This window comes from Miniopterus natalensis, chromosome 7, assembly GCF_054644295.1.
Source record: "Miniopterus natalensis isolate mMinNat1 chromosome 7, mMinNat1.hap1, whole genome shotgun sequence".
Taxonomy (NCBI): domain Eukaryota; kingdom Metazoa; phylum Chordata; class Mammalia; order Chiroptera; family Miniopteridae; genus Miniopterus; species Miniopterus natalensis.
Genome location: NC_142087.1, coordinates 36,442,164 through 36,458,713, shown reverse-complemented (window position 1 = coordinate 36,458,713; position 16,550 = coordinate 36,442,164). Strand labels below are relative to the sequence as shown.

The following is a 16,550-nucleotide window of genomic DNA, read 5'->3' as shown; positions in this document are numbered from 1 at the left end:
AAACATTTCAGCCCTTAAAAGGCAAGAAAGCTGAGAGGAGGGAGTGGAAGCCTGGACAGGCAGGAAGTCAGCCACTGGGAAGTTGCTATTAAGCCCCTACTGTGTGGGGGTGCTGGCTACACACTTCAGGGAGAGAGGTTGAGGAGAAATGGGCCAAACTGTAGGGCCCACTGCATTTGCAGCAAATTTAATTATTAACAGGAGTCTGCTTTAGTATTTAAATCAATTTAAATTAATAGGAGAAGAAACAAGTAAAAAAATAAATAAAATGTTTCTTCTGAAACCATTTTAAAGACATTTCAATTAAAGAACCAGCTTATCACGGTTCCTATTGTCTAGCTGTTGAGTCTGTGTGGAGTGTGTATGTATAGGCATGGTGGAGGCAAAATGATCTTTTGTGTGATTTTCTGATATCTTGTAAAATAAGAAAGGCCTTCGTGAGCTAACTTCTTAGATTCTAAACTTTTTAGAAAAACCCATTTCTGGAAATGTAGTGTTGCTCCCCAGGGCAGACAGACTGCCTGTTCCCAGTGGTGGCCCTTCAAGATACGGTTAGAGACCCATCATGTACGGCCAGGGCTGGTCACCCCCCCTTCTTTCAGAATGTGGACTCACCATGATCCTTTCGGAGGTCCAGATGAGCCTGAGATCATACATCCTCAGGACCCCAGATCTGAAAAGCATCCAAAGAGGCCCTCCCACCAGGCCGGTCAGCTGTCATTATTTGTGATAGTGCTGCCTTACTCTTTTCATATTTTTCAATATCCAGTGATATGTTTCTATAAATCAGTCAGTGCAGAATCTTTACCATACCCACTGCACTCTCCGAGATGTCATGGGAAATATGAAACAGAGAGCACATTGGCCTTGGCCTTAAAGAACTTAAAATGAATTGGAGAAGATCTGGGAAGGACCTCCGTGTAGGAATACCACAGTAGAGATGTAATCAAAGACATGGTGAATTGCACTTGTAAAAAAAGTTTTCAACGTCAGTCATTGGCCATGGCAGGTTTCTTCCTGAGAAACATTGTGTTTTGTATCCCGTGGAACAAAACTATGAAAGGAACTTTTCCTCATCTATTCCCTTTGCTCCTCCTGCTTGAACAAAACTTTTAGCCCAAGAAATATTTTATTCAGCCCACTTCTCTAGTTGTTCACAACAACACCATATCAAGTAATTTCTTCCATTCTGGGGAGACGCTAGAAACTAGTGGATGCTGTCAGCAGATGTTGATTGACCAACTCTCCAGAAATAAATATTGGCAGGGAACGGGAGAAAGCCTGGAGAATCCCTATCAGTCATCGGCCAGAGAAGACCTTTTCCAGGGCTGGAGTCCCTCATAGGGAAATGTGCTCTTTGCAGGCCGTCAGCCTCAGAGGCATCCAGGCTCTGGGAAGTAGCTCTCGGCAAGCCCCAAGACCAAATTATGTTCCAGTTTCTACTTTTGGCTCCTAAAGCCATCTGAGCCATGTTATTCCCTCTCTGTGCCCTGGTGGACTCATCTTTAAAGTGTACCTGTGGTCTCTTCAGGAGGTTGTAAAGCTTAAGGAGCCTATACTTGAACTTCCTCAGAGTCAAATGCCCTGCCCAGTGCAAGCTGCAGTTATTTGATGTGTTACCAGGGCGCCGGGCAGGAATCAGAAAGGAGAGTGGGGAAAGCCCCCCTCTTTGCCTAAAACATTGCTCACTTATAAAGTTTAAGGTTGATTTTTCATTTTTAGAATAAGTTTCATGTGTTGTTTTTTTCCCAAGAGTTTAATTGTATAAGGATCTTTTTTCCTCCCCTCCCCTTTTGAAAGTAAAGCTTTTTATAGACGGTGTAAAGAATAGCAACAAGGAAACACGTTCTGGCCTCTGCTTTAATCTTCAGAGCTTCTGTGTACAGAAACCCTGACTTTAAAATAGCTCTTTCTGAGATTCAGTAGAAGGGAGTGATGTGGAAGCCCGATCGGAAAGCCTGGGAGAATAAAGCTTCTCACGTGAGAATCATTTGTCAGAACATGGTCCAGAAAAAGAGAGTAACTTCATAAAGCAGATGATATCTCATAGTACAGATTACTCTTCATGTTGAAAAATTCTTCCTTTATTAATATTGCAAGGCTACTGTTTAAGCAAAACGTCTTGGAAAAGAGAAACACTAGAGCCAACACAATATACAAGCTTTACCTTCTTCTTCCCCTAGTGGTTCCTGTAGGCATTTTGGTTTTTATTCAATCCAAGGTATTAAGAACACAAATTTTTAAAAAGATCTGTCTACAGAACAGAGAGGTGTTATCCAACCATGGCTAAGCTGTCCCTTTGTTGCCAGTATTCACAGAGAGGCCAAAAGTTCACCCTTGTTTATGACATTTTTGGTTTCTTTTAAATAGTTATTTTAAAAGAATAGTTATTTTAAAAGGTAACTAGTCAACTCAGAAAATAATTCTATTGAGAAATGGGCCAGGAATTTGAATACACATTTCTCCAAAGACGACACACAAATAGCCCATAAGCACATGAAAAGATGCTCAACATCACTAAGTATTAGGGAAATGTAAATCAAAACTACAATGTGATATCTCCCTATACCCACTAGAATGGCTGTTAGAGAAAAAAATGACAATAGTTGGCAAGAATGTAGAGAAATTAGAACCCTCGTGCATTGCCGGGGGAGATGTAAAATGGTGCAGCTGCTGTGGAAACAAGTATGGTGGTTCCTCAAAAAGTTAAACATAGAATTACCATATGATCCAGCAATTCTACTCCTGGGTATATACCCAAAAGAATTAAAAGCAGGGTTTGGAATAGATTGTATATCCATGCTCATAGTATTACTATTTACAATAACCACTAAAGTAAAAGCAACTCAAATGTCCATCGACAGAATTCATAAATAAAATGTGGCACGTACATGCAGTGGAATACTATTCAGCTTTTAAAAAAGGAAGGGAATTCTGATACATGCTACAACATGGATGAACCTTGAGGGCATTATGCTAAGTGAAATAAGCCAGTCACAAAAAGGACAAATACTGTATGATCCCACTTATATGAGGTACTTAGAGTAGTCAAAGTCATAGGGACAGAAAGTATAATGGTGGTTGTCAAGGTCTGGGTTGGGGCAGGAAAGGGGAGTTACTGTTTAATGGATACTAAGGTTCATTTTGGAAAAATGTAAAAGTTCTGGAGATAGATGGTGTTGGTGGTCACACAACAATATGAATGTACCTTGTACCATTGAACTGTACACATAAAATGGTTAAGATGGTAAGTTTTACAGTATGTTTATTTTACCACAATAAAAAAACAATACATAACTAGTTTAGGAATCTGGCAAGACCAATAATACCAAGGGCCCTCCACTCCCTCCCTAAATCCTTGCAGACCCAACTGATTGATAGATGGCTAGCTTCCCCAGAACTACCCAATCTGTTTTTCTCTACTGAGAAATGCTTCAGGTTAAGACCATCATTCACCTGAATTGACCGCAGTTCAGCCAGGTCCTCATCTCAGAGCTCAAGACCCCTGCCAGATGCTAACATTGCTGGGCATGGCATCTTTCTAGAACAACGTGGACCTGATGACAACTGTGCCCATGTCCCCTCACTGCACTTGCTCCTTTAAGCTCCTGGGCAGTCCCTGAATTGATATTGGTACTGGAGGAAACAAACAAATCTTTCCAGGGATTGAGACTCACTCCTTAGAATGGCCAGAAATGAAGTGTTCACAATTAATGTTTTTATTTTTATTTTTTTTAGGTTTTAATTTTTCTTTATTGTTGCAAGTATTGCAATCGATGTTTTTATATTCCCAAATTACAGATAGCAAAGCAAGTAGTAGGGAACTCCCGGGAGGAAGGGGAGGTGGAGGCTGAGTTGGCATAGAAGTAAACAGGCCGTCCACTTGGGCCGCTTAGGGTCTGCTCAGTGAGCAGGTGGAGGAGCAGTTAGCAAACTGCCAGCTGGTGAGCTCCAGGTGGAGTAGCACAGAGCTCTTCGTGGGGAGCCTGTGCTCCCAGAGGGTCCTCTCTTTCCAAGGCCATCTCCTGCAGAGCTCGGTGTCCTTGTTAACAGGCATCGGCCCCAGAACACCTCTCACCTGTCCGTGGAGTCTCAGAGATTTGAATCTGAGTAATGGGCTGGTTTTATTCAGACCATGTGGGGCTGGGGTAGGGGAGCAGGGACAATAGGTACGGTTGGATAAATGTGCTGATCCTGATGAGCTTTGCTAGCAGTTAAGGGGCTACTTCCTGGGCATGGGAGCTAGTATGGTGTTACACTTAAATCATATTAACTTCCTTCCCCTCTCAGATTTAGAGTAACAGAACCCCCCTTTTAGGGAAAAAAATCTTTGGAACTTTCACTTCCTGATAGTTTAATAAGAAAATTACTGAATTTGGTGATGCTTTCTTTTAGCTAAATGTGTGTCTGATTCACCCTAACATGCATTTGAAAGATAGTGGCATGTGTAGCATGGGGCATACCATTTAGTCTTCCTGTGAAGGCTGTGCTTGCAATGTGATCCCACCCCTAGCCCGCCACTCAGAAACCTCCTCCCAGTGCTTCTGGCTGCACTGAGTGGAAACCACCTTGATCTACTGCTCCTTTCTTGTAGTAGTTAAGCAAGTACGTATAATGATCCCCATTTTATGTGATGACTTTGAAACATAAAGAGATAAATAACTTGCCCCAGGTCACCAGTTGCTAAGCAACAATTGCTGCTGAAAGCTTGGGCCTGGCGAATGGCCTGCCCTCAGGACCTGGCTGGAACTGTCTCTGTCTGTGCAACTGAACCCGGCCCTCATGGGCTGTGTACAGGTGTTCCCTCTCCGTTTCCTCACCCGAGCTTTCAGACAGCAGCTTGCTGCTGACCACAGGCTGCTGAGCAGCTTCTCCACTGTGCTCCCAGAGTCCTTTGTAAGACACCATGGGCCCACAAATGCATGGGCCCCAGGACACAAATCCTCTGCCTTTATCTCACTCTGTAGCTGTCCATTTGATCTCATGTTCTGCAAGTTGCAGTATCAGCGAAGGGACCCTTCTCTCCCTTGAATTACAACTCTAGGCTCATCTAGTGAACACAGCAACAAGTGAGTGAGCTTGAGCTCTCTTTGGAGGAGACTGTAGAGGGCTGGCAGCTGGAGGCCCTCTCCTCACTGCTCTCCTCCCGTCTGAGATGGCTGAGCATTTAACTGAACAGCAACCTCAGCAACTTCACATTGAGTCAATGCTGGAGATGAAAAGGGCTTTGAGTTTTGGATTTCTGACTTTAGGAAAAAAGTGTGTGCCTGCCCAGAGTGCCCACCCTCTACTAGCTGCACAGCATGGATCCCTGGGCAGGGGAGCACAGGGTTCGGTCGGTGGGCTCTCCACCTGAACGTTGAGTCTCAGCTGTCACCGCCACCTAGCACCGGTCAGATTTGAGTCACGCTTCTAGCATGGCCAGTGTCTGGTAGCCCGGCTGGCTTCACAGCCCCCTGTATGGGAGGAAGAATAGCAGAGAGATAGTCCCCACCTCCAGGGAGGCAGGCTTGCAGGTACCTGTGAGTTAGGTCAAACAGCCAGACCATGGCAGGTATGGTCAAGAACCCAGCTTGTATGTGATCTCTGAGCCCTCTGGGCCATAAGGATTTACATGGTTGACAGTGTCTGGCCACCCTACTAATAGGTTTTCTAGCCACAAACCTAGAGGGCCCTGTCTCAGGGCTTGTGTGAGTGTTATAAAGCAGACTCAGCGAGAGAGGAGCCCCAGCTATCTTGCACTTATTAAATGGCTTAAAGCTATTAAGCAGGAAGCATATTAAGAGCCCATAAACCTTCTAAACCCTGAGGCCAGCAGACACAAATGGATGGCAGGTGTGCCTGCTGTCTTTTGAGGCTCTGCTCTTGCCTTTCTTCAGGTCTCCTCCTTCACTCCCTCCTTTACCAGACAGCTCCCTTTCTAGTCCACAGCAATTGGATGCTGTCCTTTTAAAAAAAAAAAAAAAAGTGTGTGTCTTATCTCCCAGTTGTTTTTAATGAAAAATACCTAATTGTGGTAAAATGCACATAACACAAAATTTACCGTCTTGGCCATTTTAAGTGTACAGTTTAGTGGTATTAAGTACATTCATATTATTATACGTCCATCACCATCACCTATCTGCCGAACTTTTTCATCTTCTCCAACTGACTCTGTGCCCATTAAACACTCCCTATTTCCCCTCCCCAAGCCCTGAACCACCATTCTACTTCCTATCCCTGTGAATTTGACTACTCCAGGTCCCTCATATAAGTGGAATCACAGTATTTGTCCTTTGTCTCTGGCTTATTTCACTTAGCGTAACATCCTCAAGGTCCATCCATGTTGTAGCATGTGTCAGAATTTCCTTCCCTTTTTAAGATTTAACAGTATTTCATTGTATGGGATAGACCACATTTTGTTTATCCATTCATCTGTCAATGTGCATTGGGTCATTTCCATAGTTTAGCTATCGTGAATAATAGCTATGAACATGGGCGAAAAAATATCTCTTTGAGACCCTGGGTTCAACTCTGCCGGGTATAAATCAGAAGTGTCATTACTGGGTTATATTGTAATTCTTTTCCATAGCAGCTGCAGCATTTTACATTTCCACCAGCAGTGTGTGCACAAGAGTTCCAATTTCTCCACATTCTTGTCAACGCTGTTGTTTTCTGTTTTGTTTTGTTTTGTAATATATCTTTATTGATTTCAGAGAGAGGAAAGGAGAGGGGGAGAGAGAGAGAGACAGAAACATCAATGATGAGAGAAAGTCATTGATCAGCTGCCTCCTGTAGGCCCCCAACTGGGGATCGAGCCCACAACCCGGGCATGTGCCCTGAAGGGGAATTGAACTACATCTCCTGGATCCTAGGTCGATGCCCAACTGCTGAGCCATGCTCGACCCGGCTGGGTTGTTTTTTTGTGTGTATGTTTTTATAGTAGTCATCCTAATGGGTGTGAGGTGATATAAATCCTTCTTTTTGAAAGAGAATCTAGCACATGTATTCTGAAAATGTAATAGGATTCTAAAAAGGGTTCATATCTCCTTAGGAAATATTTAATTAAGTTCCTAATGTCAACCAAACACATGTGCACTTGTGGACACACACACACATGCGAACACATACACCCCGCCTGTGCCCTGAGGCATGGCTCCAGGTGCTTCTTGGGTACCCAGGTCACAAGTCATGGTGCTCTGGTGCTTTACCCACGCCCACTATGGTGATGGCCATTTGCAGAAAGCATGTGTACAGTGCGCTGTTGTGAAGACAGGTCTCTCCTTGTGTTTGTCTTGGCTGCAGAACCACGACCATGCCTGCATAGCCTGTCGAATCATCCACCGGTCAGACGAGCACCACCCTCCCCTCCTGCCCCCCAAGGCTGACCTGACTGTTGGCCTGCATGGTGAGTGGGTGAGCCAGCGCTGTGAGGTGCGGCCTGAAGTCCTCTTCCTCACGCGCCACTTCATCTTCCATGACAACAATAACACCTGGGAAGGGCATTACTACCACTACTCGGACCCCGTCTGCAAGCATCCCACCTTCACCATCTATGCCAAGGGCCGTTACAGCCGGGGCGTGCACTCCTCCAGGGTCATGGGAGGAACTGAGTTTGTGTTCAAAGGTAGGTCTCCTGCCTCAAATCCCAGGGTAACAGCCCAGTGGGTGAGGGAGAGTGAGCAGCTTTGTGAGCTTTGTTGAGGCGGAACCCAAGGGAAAGGGTCTCTTTTCTGCTAGAGATGGAGAAGAGATTAGGGATCTCTTTCTGCCCCACAGTCATCATTTACAACAGCCTCTGCACTCCTCTGCCAGCCAGGGTGGGCGGCTCAGCCCGCAGGCCTGGTGCCGGGAGCCCGCACCTCTGTGCACAGTGTCAGGTGTGGCCCAGGAGAAGGTTACTAGAAATGGGGGAGCCCACCCCCTTGTGCTTGGTGTCAGGTGTGGCCCAAGAGAAGGTTACTAGAAATGGGGGAGCCCACACCTCTGTGCAGTGTCACGTGTGGCCCAGGTTGTGACTAAGAATGAAATCTCAAGTCTGCACATTTCCTTTCTTATGTGCAGCTCATGGCATATTCTGAGCTACCCCTGTGGTAACATCACACTGCACGCACTGTGCTTTCTTTCATGAGTGATAAAAAGCAGGTGTTAGTTACACTCCAGGGCCTCAGAGGTGTCGCTTCCAGTGCTGGGTTTGTCCTGCATGGGGAAGCTGTCACATGCTCCAAGGTGGGAGGCTTAGGATCCTTAATAATAAGCAAGGAAGGTGAGGAATGAAATTCACTGGGCTTTTGTTGGGAAGGGCTATCTTTTGGTCTCTCTGTCTAGATTTTTTTAAAGCTTGTACATCTTTGTAAGATGGTATCAGCCCTGTCATGGCAACTCAGAGGGATGGCCTGGACACTGGGGATGACCGCTCTCAGGATAGCATTCCACGGTTCAGTCTAGTTAGTATAGAGTGTTTCCGATAACCCAGATAGGCCCTAGGGCGTCTTAGCCCTTCTCTTAAGAAAGGAAGATTTGCTCCAAGGAGAATGGACCTTTGATAGTTGTAGCCAAGAGAATGGCCACATTTGTCTGATTCGACTCCAAAGCTCTCTTGGTATACACAGAATACAGTCTTCTGGGAGGGCCTTCAAAAGAGTCCTCTATAAGTTTTGGGATTTGTATTTAATATATGTATTCATTTTTCATGCTTGTAGTCTAATTTATTTTAGTTGCCCAATTTATGGGCCAGTATTAATTTGGAAGACTTCTAACTAGTATGAGTGTTTGACACCAAATCTATTTTAAAACCTTTTCATTTAAAAAAAAAATCAAAATTCTGGTTTTATTGAATATTTTGTCAGTCCCAAAGAGTCAGTGTCATCAAAGACAATTGCGACCAATTGCAATCTGGGCTCAGCATTTGTACGCAGAATTTAGGTTTTTTTGCTCAACATACATTTGGTGTGATTGTTATTCAGAGCAGTGCGTTGAGTTTTCCATCTGAGAATGCTTTTATGCTGGCTGCGGTCAGATGGGCGGGTGTCAGGGGTGGTTTTAGATCAGAAAGCCTTGGGGATATGGAGCTCTGCCCGCAGGTGCTCCATGGGCCTTCTGCACCGCAGCTCACTCCCTGAGAGTCACAGAAATGTCCCCTCTCCTTTGCAGTGAACCACATGAAGGTCACCCCCATGGATGCGGCCACTGCCTCGCTCCTCAATGTCTTCAATGGGAACGAATGTGGGGCCGAGGGCTCCTGGCAGGTGGGCGTCCAGCAGGATGTGACGCACACCAATGGCTGTGTGGCGCTGGGAATCAAACTACCTCACACCGAGTACGAGATCTTCAAAATGGAGCAGGACGCCCGCGGCCGCTATCTGCTGTTCAATGGCCAGAGGCCCAGTGACGGGTCCAGTCCGGACAGGCCCGAGAAGAGAGCCACGTCCTACCAGATGCCCTTAGTGCAGTGTGCTTCCTCCGGGCCCCGCCCCGAGGACTTCTCCGAGGACCACAGGGCCCACCAGTACGGGAGCCGGGCGCCCGGGAGGAGCGCGTGCCCCCCGGTCCTTGCTGCGCTTGCCTGCCTCTGGACTCTGCTGCACTGGAATATCCTCAGATAGACATTTTTTAAAAGTTGTATTTTTCCAAACCGGGTTTCCTTACCATTTACAGTTTTTTCCTTAGAAAAGAGAGGCCCCTGCTTCCGATGCAGCCCGGCGCCCGAGGCCTGTGGTGCCTTCCCTCCTGCGCCCTCCCTCCCTCCCAGCCCGCGTGGGGAGCTGCACGCTTTGAACTCGGTCCAGTCAGATCCCCGGCCTGGGCGCCTTCGCGACAGTAATTGCACTTTAAGGCCGCAGCGCGTGTGGGGCTAGTGTGTCTGGCAGGGGGGCAGGGGAGAGCTAGGTCGTCTTCTTTTCTTCCTCTTAATTATTATTATTAGGTTTCAGGGGTGAACTTGGGAGAAATGAATAATAAGCTACAGCTTTTTATTGTGGCTGCTTCCTGTCCTCCTTTGAAGTCGCTTCCTCTCTGAGTTTTACAAGCTGGAATCCAGTGCAGAGCTGTTGGTTTGGGACGGCAACCCAGACACCTTTTATTAATAAAGAAGAGACTTGGGTGTAGATATGTACATAGGAAAAGGCACACAGTTTAGCTTAACCACCTGGACAGCCTTTATGCAGAAGAGGAGAGAATCCAAACTTGGAAATGTTGAGTGGAAAAGTACCTGTAATTAAAGTTTCAAAGTAATTTAAAATATTGTTGTGTTAGCTTGTTGGGAAAAGAGATGGTGGTTAGACGCCGGTTTCTGGGCGGTTGGGGAATGCTTGCTGCTTTCCTACCTGCTAAGGACACAAGGGCAGCCGAGCAAATACCAAAAGCAGTCCTGTTATCAGACAGGAACGTGGGACGGTGGCGGTGTGTTAAATGCCACACGAATGTCGAAGTGCCCGTGGGTCCCACAGTTTCCTCTTCGTGAGACCTCCTCGTCTTGGCTCACGCTGCGTCTAGTTGGGGTGAGCAGTCGGTGCTTCCCTCCGGCGCCTCTGCTGCCTCCAAAGATGAGCACTCAGAGGCCACATAGGCGTCTCAGGGCCGGCTGGTCGAGAGAGTGCCCCACAGCCCGGGAGCCAGGAGCTCCATCAGGCCCTCGGCTCGTGCAGAACCCGGCCTTGCGTATAGTCTCCTTACCATGGGACATGCCAGCTTGACTCAGTTTCTGTCCTGCCGTTGCCTTGGCTCTGTCACTGCAGAGAGTCTCAGGAAGCCTTACACGGACTCTGTGAGCTGCTTTCTCACAGACAACGGGAGGGTGCGTGAGTCCTGTCTTCCCATGACTTTGGATTATTACAGATGGTGCTGTCTGAACACCAAGTGTTAGTGCCCTGCCAGCAGAGACTGGTGGAGGGCAGCGATGAGTAACTGAACCCCTGGATGTAGCAAAAGCGAACGTGGGAACCGTGATCGACGTCAAGACTCATACCTGTATTTAAATAAATTTATGAACTGCTATAGCATTCGCTGTGGTGTTAAGTTGCAAGGACGGCATGGGGTACCAAAGAGCTTTACCTTTAGGTTATATTTTAAGTTGTGGTGCATACTAAGGGGGTTTATTCAGATGAAAATACTAACTTAATATCTGCCGAGTTTAATAAACAGAGATGTCAAAAGTACTCCCAGAAAATACATTTTACCTGTGGTTCTATTTAATGAATACTAATGCTGTCTTTAAAGGATAAAATAAAATTATGTGAAGAATTATGTTCACTGCTAAAGACTACCTCAGCAATTTACTATAAAAGTGGTAGATGTACAGCCACTTAATTCACAGCTTCTCATGCAGACTTATCTATTCATACCTCTGGAAACTACATTACATATATATGTACACACACACACATATGCACACATATATGCATATACCCAAGTATATAGGTATTAACATACACACAATGTAATATATAATTTAGGGTTAACATGAAATTCACGTGATCATATCACTTCATAATACAGAGAATGACCAATATATTTTATTCCCAAATTAGCGGCACAGTTAGATTTATACTTGTTACTTACTTTATCACCCACATGTATCTTGTTATGTCAGTCATGTTTACACAAACAAGCGTCTCTAAAAGTAAGCTCCCATGTATCCCATGAAGATCTCTCCAAGTGATTTCCCATCATCTTGAAGAAACACAGTGATATATCTTTGAAAGTCATTCAGGTTTAAAAGTCAGAAATTTCAACTTAAAATCAGATGCTCTCCCTGAGGAAGGTATGACTGAGTCTAGACTATTCTACAGCAAGCTTAAAATACTCCGTAATATGTACTCAGGTGCTGGCAAGTCTAGCCCTAAGTTAGTAGTTCTACTTGTAAATACTAGGTTTGGGGAATGTGGTGAGTAATGAAAGGGTGGCTGTTCTAGATTTCACTGGCTTGCTGGGACTGGACAACACAAGCAGTAATTGACTATAACTGGAGATTTATTATATTCTAATACAGATCAGAAATGCAGTTTCTTTATGAAAAAGTTTCCACCTTTTTTGTTTGTGTACAATTTGCAAAACTATAGCAGAATACACATGCACAAGTCTGCAAAGAGTGCAAATTTAGGCTACAGTAAATTATTTACAAATTACTTTAAAAAACACTGTGCCGCAACTGGACTTTTACATTGCCTTTTTTTTTTAAATAAAAATATTTGATGCCAGCCTTCCTTCCACTGCCCTAAACTATAAAAGTTTTTTAATGAGTTGAAATTAAGGAAGGACTACATCTACTAGAAGAGAAGAAAGTTCTGTTAGATTGAGATTTCAGAATTCCCCCAAACCAGGACTGGGGTCTTGGTACGAGCTAGGCTGGGACCCGGAGGACAGTCTGAGCCTGTGCAGGTGGCATCCCTGAGATTCAGAGCTGCAGTGGACCAGGAGCATCCAGCTGCGTAACTCACTGAACTGTTGCCATTTTCTACTCTGGCTCGACGGGATAACTCCAACAGGGAAAGCTCACATTCATTCCATTCTTCCGGAGCTCTGACAGCATTTAATAACTCCCTGGGATGTCTTCCACATAGTATGATGGTATTCAAGTAATTGCTGAAAGATACAGGGTCATTCTCTAATACTTACACCCGTTTTACCTAGGTGCTCAGTGGGTCTAGGAATCCCCCTGCAGTTTATCGTAGTCATTGGAACAGAGCCTTTGACTGTCCGTGGCTTTAGCTGCATGAGGCAGATGCGTTTCAATACTGCGTTCGCCCCCATCTGTCTGCAGAGACTTGTGTTCAGACGTTGCTGTCTTCCATGGTTCTCGTAAATCGCTCGGTTAACGCCAGGTCAGACAGACGAGTTCCGCGTATATCCACATGGGACAGTGAAGGCCCAAGGGTGACAATTCCTTGAGTAGCAGGTGGAGTCACTTGTTTGTGAGCACGAGCAGCACGGGCCCCACGTGCGTGTGTCCTGCCTGGGGTGCGACGATGGCTCCAGCAGGCCTTTCTGTAGATGTGCTTGTGAACCCTGCCGCCCTGAGGCTGCTTCCAGGTCCTAGCGACTGGCTTCCCGGCCGCAGACCACTCATTTGGACATCCCGGTGCCTGGGCCACCTAAGGGGCAAGAAGGTGAGCGAGGGGCAGCGTGGCCGCAGCGACTGCTGGAGCAGCGAGATACCCCGGGCCCGCGCAGGAGGAGGCGCAGAGGGGGGAGTCATCCAGGCCCGGGGATGCGTGAGGAGGAGGCGCAGAGGGGGGAGTCATCCAGGCCCCGGGGATGCGTGAGGAGGAGGCGCAGAGGGGAGGAGTCATCCAGGCCCGGGGATGCGTGAGGAGGCGGTGGCGGAGGGGGGGAGTCATCCAGGCCCGGGGGATGCGTGAGGAGGAGGCGCAGAGGGGGGAGTCATCCAGGCCCCGGGATGCGGGAGGAGGAGGCGGAGGGGAGGAGTCATCCAGGCCCGGGGGATGCGTGAGGAGGAGGCGCAGAGGGGAGGAGTCATCCAGGCCCGGGGGATGCGTGAGGAGGAGGCGCAGAGGGGGGAGTCATCCAGGCCCGGGGATGCGTGAGGAGGAGGCGCAGAGGGGAGGAGTCATCCAGGCCCGGGGGATGCGTGAGGAGGAGGCGCAGAGGGGGGAGTCATCCAGGCCCCGGGGATGCGTGAGGAGGAGGCGCAGAGGGGAGGAGTCATCCAGGCCCGGGGATGCGTGAGGAGGAGGCGCAGAGGGGGGAGTCATCCAGGCCCGGGGGATGCGTGAGGAGGAGGCGCAGAGGGGAGGAGTCATCCAGGCCCCGGGGATGCGTGAGGAGGCGGTGGCGGAGGGGGGGAGTCATCCAGGCCCGGGGGATGCGTGAGGAGGAGGCGCAGAGGGGGGAGTCATCCAGGCCCCGGGATGCGGGAGGAGGAGGCGGAGGGGAGGAGTCATCCAGGCCCGGGGATGCGTGAGGAGGAGGCGCAGAGGGGAGGAGTCATCCAGGCCCGGGGGATGCGTGAGGAGGAGGCGGAGGGGAGGAGTCATCCAGGCCCGGGGATGCGTGAGGAGGAGGCGGAGGGGAGGAGTCATCCAGGCCCGGGGGATGCGTGAGGAGGAGGCGCAGAGGGGAGGAGTCATCCAGGCCCGGGGGATGCGTGAGGAGGAGGCGGAGGGGAGGAGTCATCCAGGCCCGGGGATGCGTGAGGAGGAGGCGCAGAGGGGAGGAGTCATCCAGGCCCGGGGGATGCGTGAGGAGGAGGCGGAGGGGAGGAGTCATCCAGGCCCGGGGATGCGTGAGGAGGAGGCGCAGAGGGGAGGAGTCATCCAGGCCCGGGGGATGCGTGAGGAGGAGGCGCAGAGGGGAGGAGTCATCCAGGCCCGGGGGATGCGTGAGGAGGAGGCGCAGAGGGGAGGAGTCATCCAGGCCCGGGGGATGCGTGAGGAGGAGGCGCAGAGGGGGGAGTCATCCAGGCCCGGGGATGCGTGAGGAGGAGGCGCAGAGGGGGGAGTCATCCAGGCCCGGGGATGCGTGAGGAGGAGGCGCAGAGGGGAGGAGTCATCCAGGCCCGGGGATGCGTGAGGAGGCGGCGCAGAGGGGAGGAGTCATCCAGGCCCGGGGGATGCGTGAGGAGGAGGCGGAGGGGAGGAGTCATCCAGGCCCGGGGATGCGTGAGGAGGAGGCGGAGGGGAGGAGTCATCCAGGCCCGGGGATGCGTGAGGAGGCGGCGGAGGGGAGGAGTCATCCAGGCCCGGGGGATGCGTGAGGAGGCGGCGCAGAGGGGAGGAGTCATCCAGGCCCGGGGGATGCGTGAGGAGGAGGCGCAGAGGGGGGGAGTCATCCAGGCCCGGGGATGCGTGAGGAGGAGGCGCAGAGGGGGGGAGTCATCCAGGCCCGGGGGATGCGTGAGGAGGAGGCGCAGAGGGGGGGAGTCATCCAGGCCCGGGGATGCGTGAGGAGGAGGCGGAGGGGAGGAGTCATCCAGGCCCGGGGATGCGTGAGGAGGAGGCGCAGAGGGGGGGAGTCATCCAGGCCCGGGGGATGCGTGAGGAGGCGGCGCAGAGGGGAGGAGTCAGCCAGGCCCGGGGACGCGTGAGGAGGAGGCGCAGAGGGGGGAGTCATCCAGGCCCGGGGATGCGTGAGGAGGAGGCGCAGAGGGGAGGAGTCATCCAGGCCCGGGGATGCGTGAGGAGGAGGCGCAGAGGGGGGAGTCATCCAGGCCCGGGGATGCGTGAGGAGGAGGCGGAGGGGAGGAGTCATCCAGGCCCGGGGATGCGTGAGGAGGCGGCGGCGGCCGTGGCAGCAAGTCCCCCGAGCGCTGGCGACCGCCGGAAGCTGGGGACCATCGAGGCTGCCCTGAAGCCCCGAGAGTGCTCGCCCCGCCCCGGAGCTGCCTCTGCGCCCCAGCCCGGGCTGGTTCCAAGCAGCTTCCCCATGGCCGCCTCCCCTCCTATGGCTCCAGGTGCCCCTGTCAGCAACCCCACCCCCTTGGCTCCCACAGGCCCCTCTCCACGCCCCAGTGGGGCTCCTGCCCATTTTTAAATCAGATTATTATTTTTTTGTTATTGGGTTGTAGAAGTTTCTTACGTATTTTGAATAGTAATCCCTTGTCAGATATAGGGTTATATGCAAATATTTTCTCCAATTTCATAAGTTACCTTTTCATACTAGGGATAAACTAAGGGGGTGAAAAAATTGCACCCTGAAACCTGCAAAACACTGATGAAAGAAATTAAAGATGACACAAATAAATGGGACTAGATCCCATGTTCACGGATTAGAAAAATTAATATTGTTTAAATGTTCATATTACTCAGAGAGACATACAGATTCAATGCAATTCCTATCAAAATCTCAATGGCATGTTTTGCAGAAAGGGAAAAAAAAATCCTAAAATTTATATGGAACCACAAAGGATCCCAAATAACTAAAGCTATCTTGAGAAAGAAAAGGCTGGAGGCACCGTACTTTCTGATTTCAAAAATATATTGCAGCCCGGACAGGCGTGGCTCAGCAGTTGAGCATCAACCTAGGACCCAGGCGACTGGGGTTCGATTCCTGGTCAGGGCACATGCCCGGGTTGCGGGCTGCAGCCGATCGATGACTCTCTCATCATTGATGTTTCTATCTCTCTCTCCCTCTCCTTTCCTCTCTCTGAAATCAATAAAGATATATTTAAAAAAATATATATATATATATATATTTTTTTTTTTTTTTGCAAAGCCACAGTAATTAAAATAGTGTGTTATAACAGCCTGGCATAAAAACAGACACAGAGACCAATGGAACAGAATAGAGTCCCGAGGTAAACCCACACTTACATGGTCAACTGTTCTCTGACAAGGGTGCCAAAATGCATAAGGATAGTCTTTTCAACTAAAGGTGTTGGGAAAACTGGATATCCAGAAAAAAGAATAAAATATGACCCTTGCACTATATACAAAAGCCAAATAAAAATGTATTAAAGGCTTATATATGAAGACCTGAAACTGTAAAACTCCTACCAAAAACCTAAGGAAAAAGCTTCATGACATTAGTCTTGGCAATGACTTCTTGGATAAGACTCCAAGAGCACAGGCAACAAAAGCAAAACTAAACAAGTGGGACTATATTAAAACAAAAAA

The 16,550-nt window shown here is 48.9% G+C and overlaps 1 protein-coding gene and 1 pseudogene across 1 annotated transcript in view; one reads left to right on the top strand and one right to left on the bottom strand.

Annotated features, from left to right (window-relative positions):
- Nucleotides 1–11,223, top strand: part of APCDD1 (APC down-regulated 1) — a 32,638-nt gene extending 21,415 nt beyond the window's left edge. The window contains exons 4-5 of the mRNA XM_087818937.1: nt 7,285–7,606; nt 9,133–11,223. Of these exons, the coding sequence (XP_087675063.1) occupies nt 7,285–7,606; nt 9,133–9,584 (774 nt within the window). The 3' untranslated portion in view covers nt 9,585–11,223. The remainder of the gene's footprint in view (nt 1–7,284; nt 7,607–9,132) is intronic.
- A 1,134-nt stretch (nt 11,224–12,357) lies between these two features.
- Nucleotides 12,358–13,174, bottom strand: LOC148092745 (protein MEMO1-like; annotated as a pseudogene).
- Nucleotides 13,175–16,550: the final 3,376 nt, after the last annotated feature.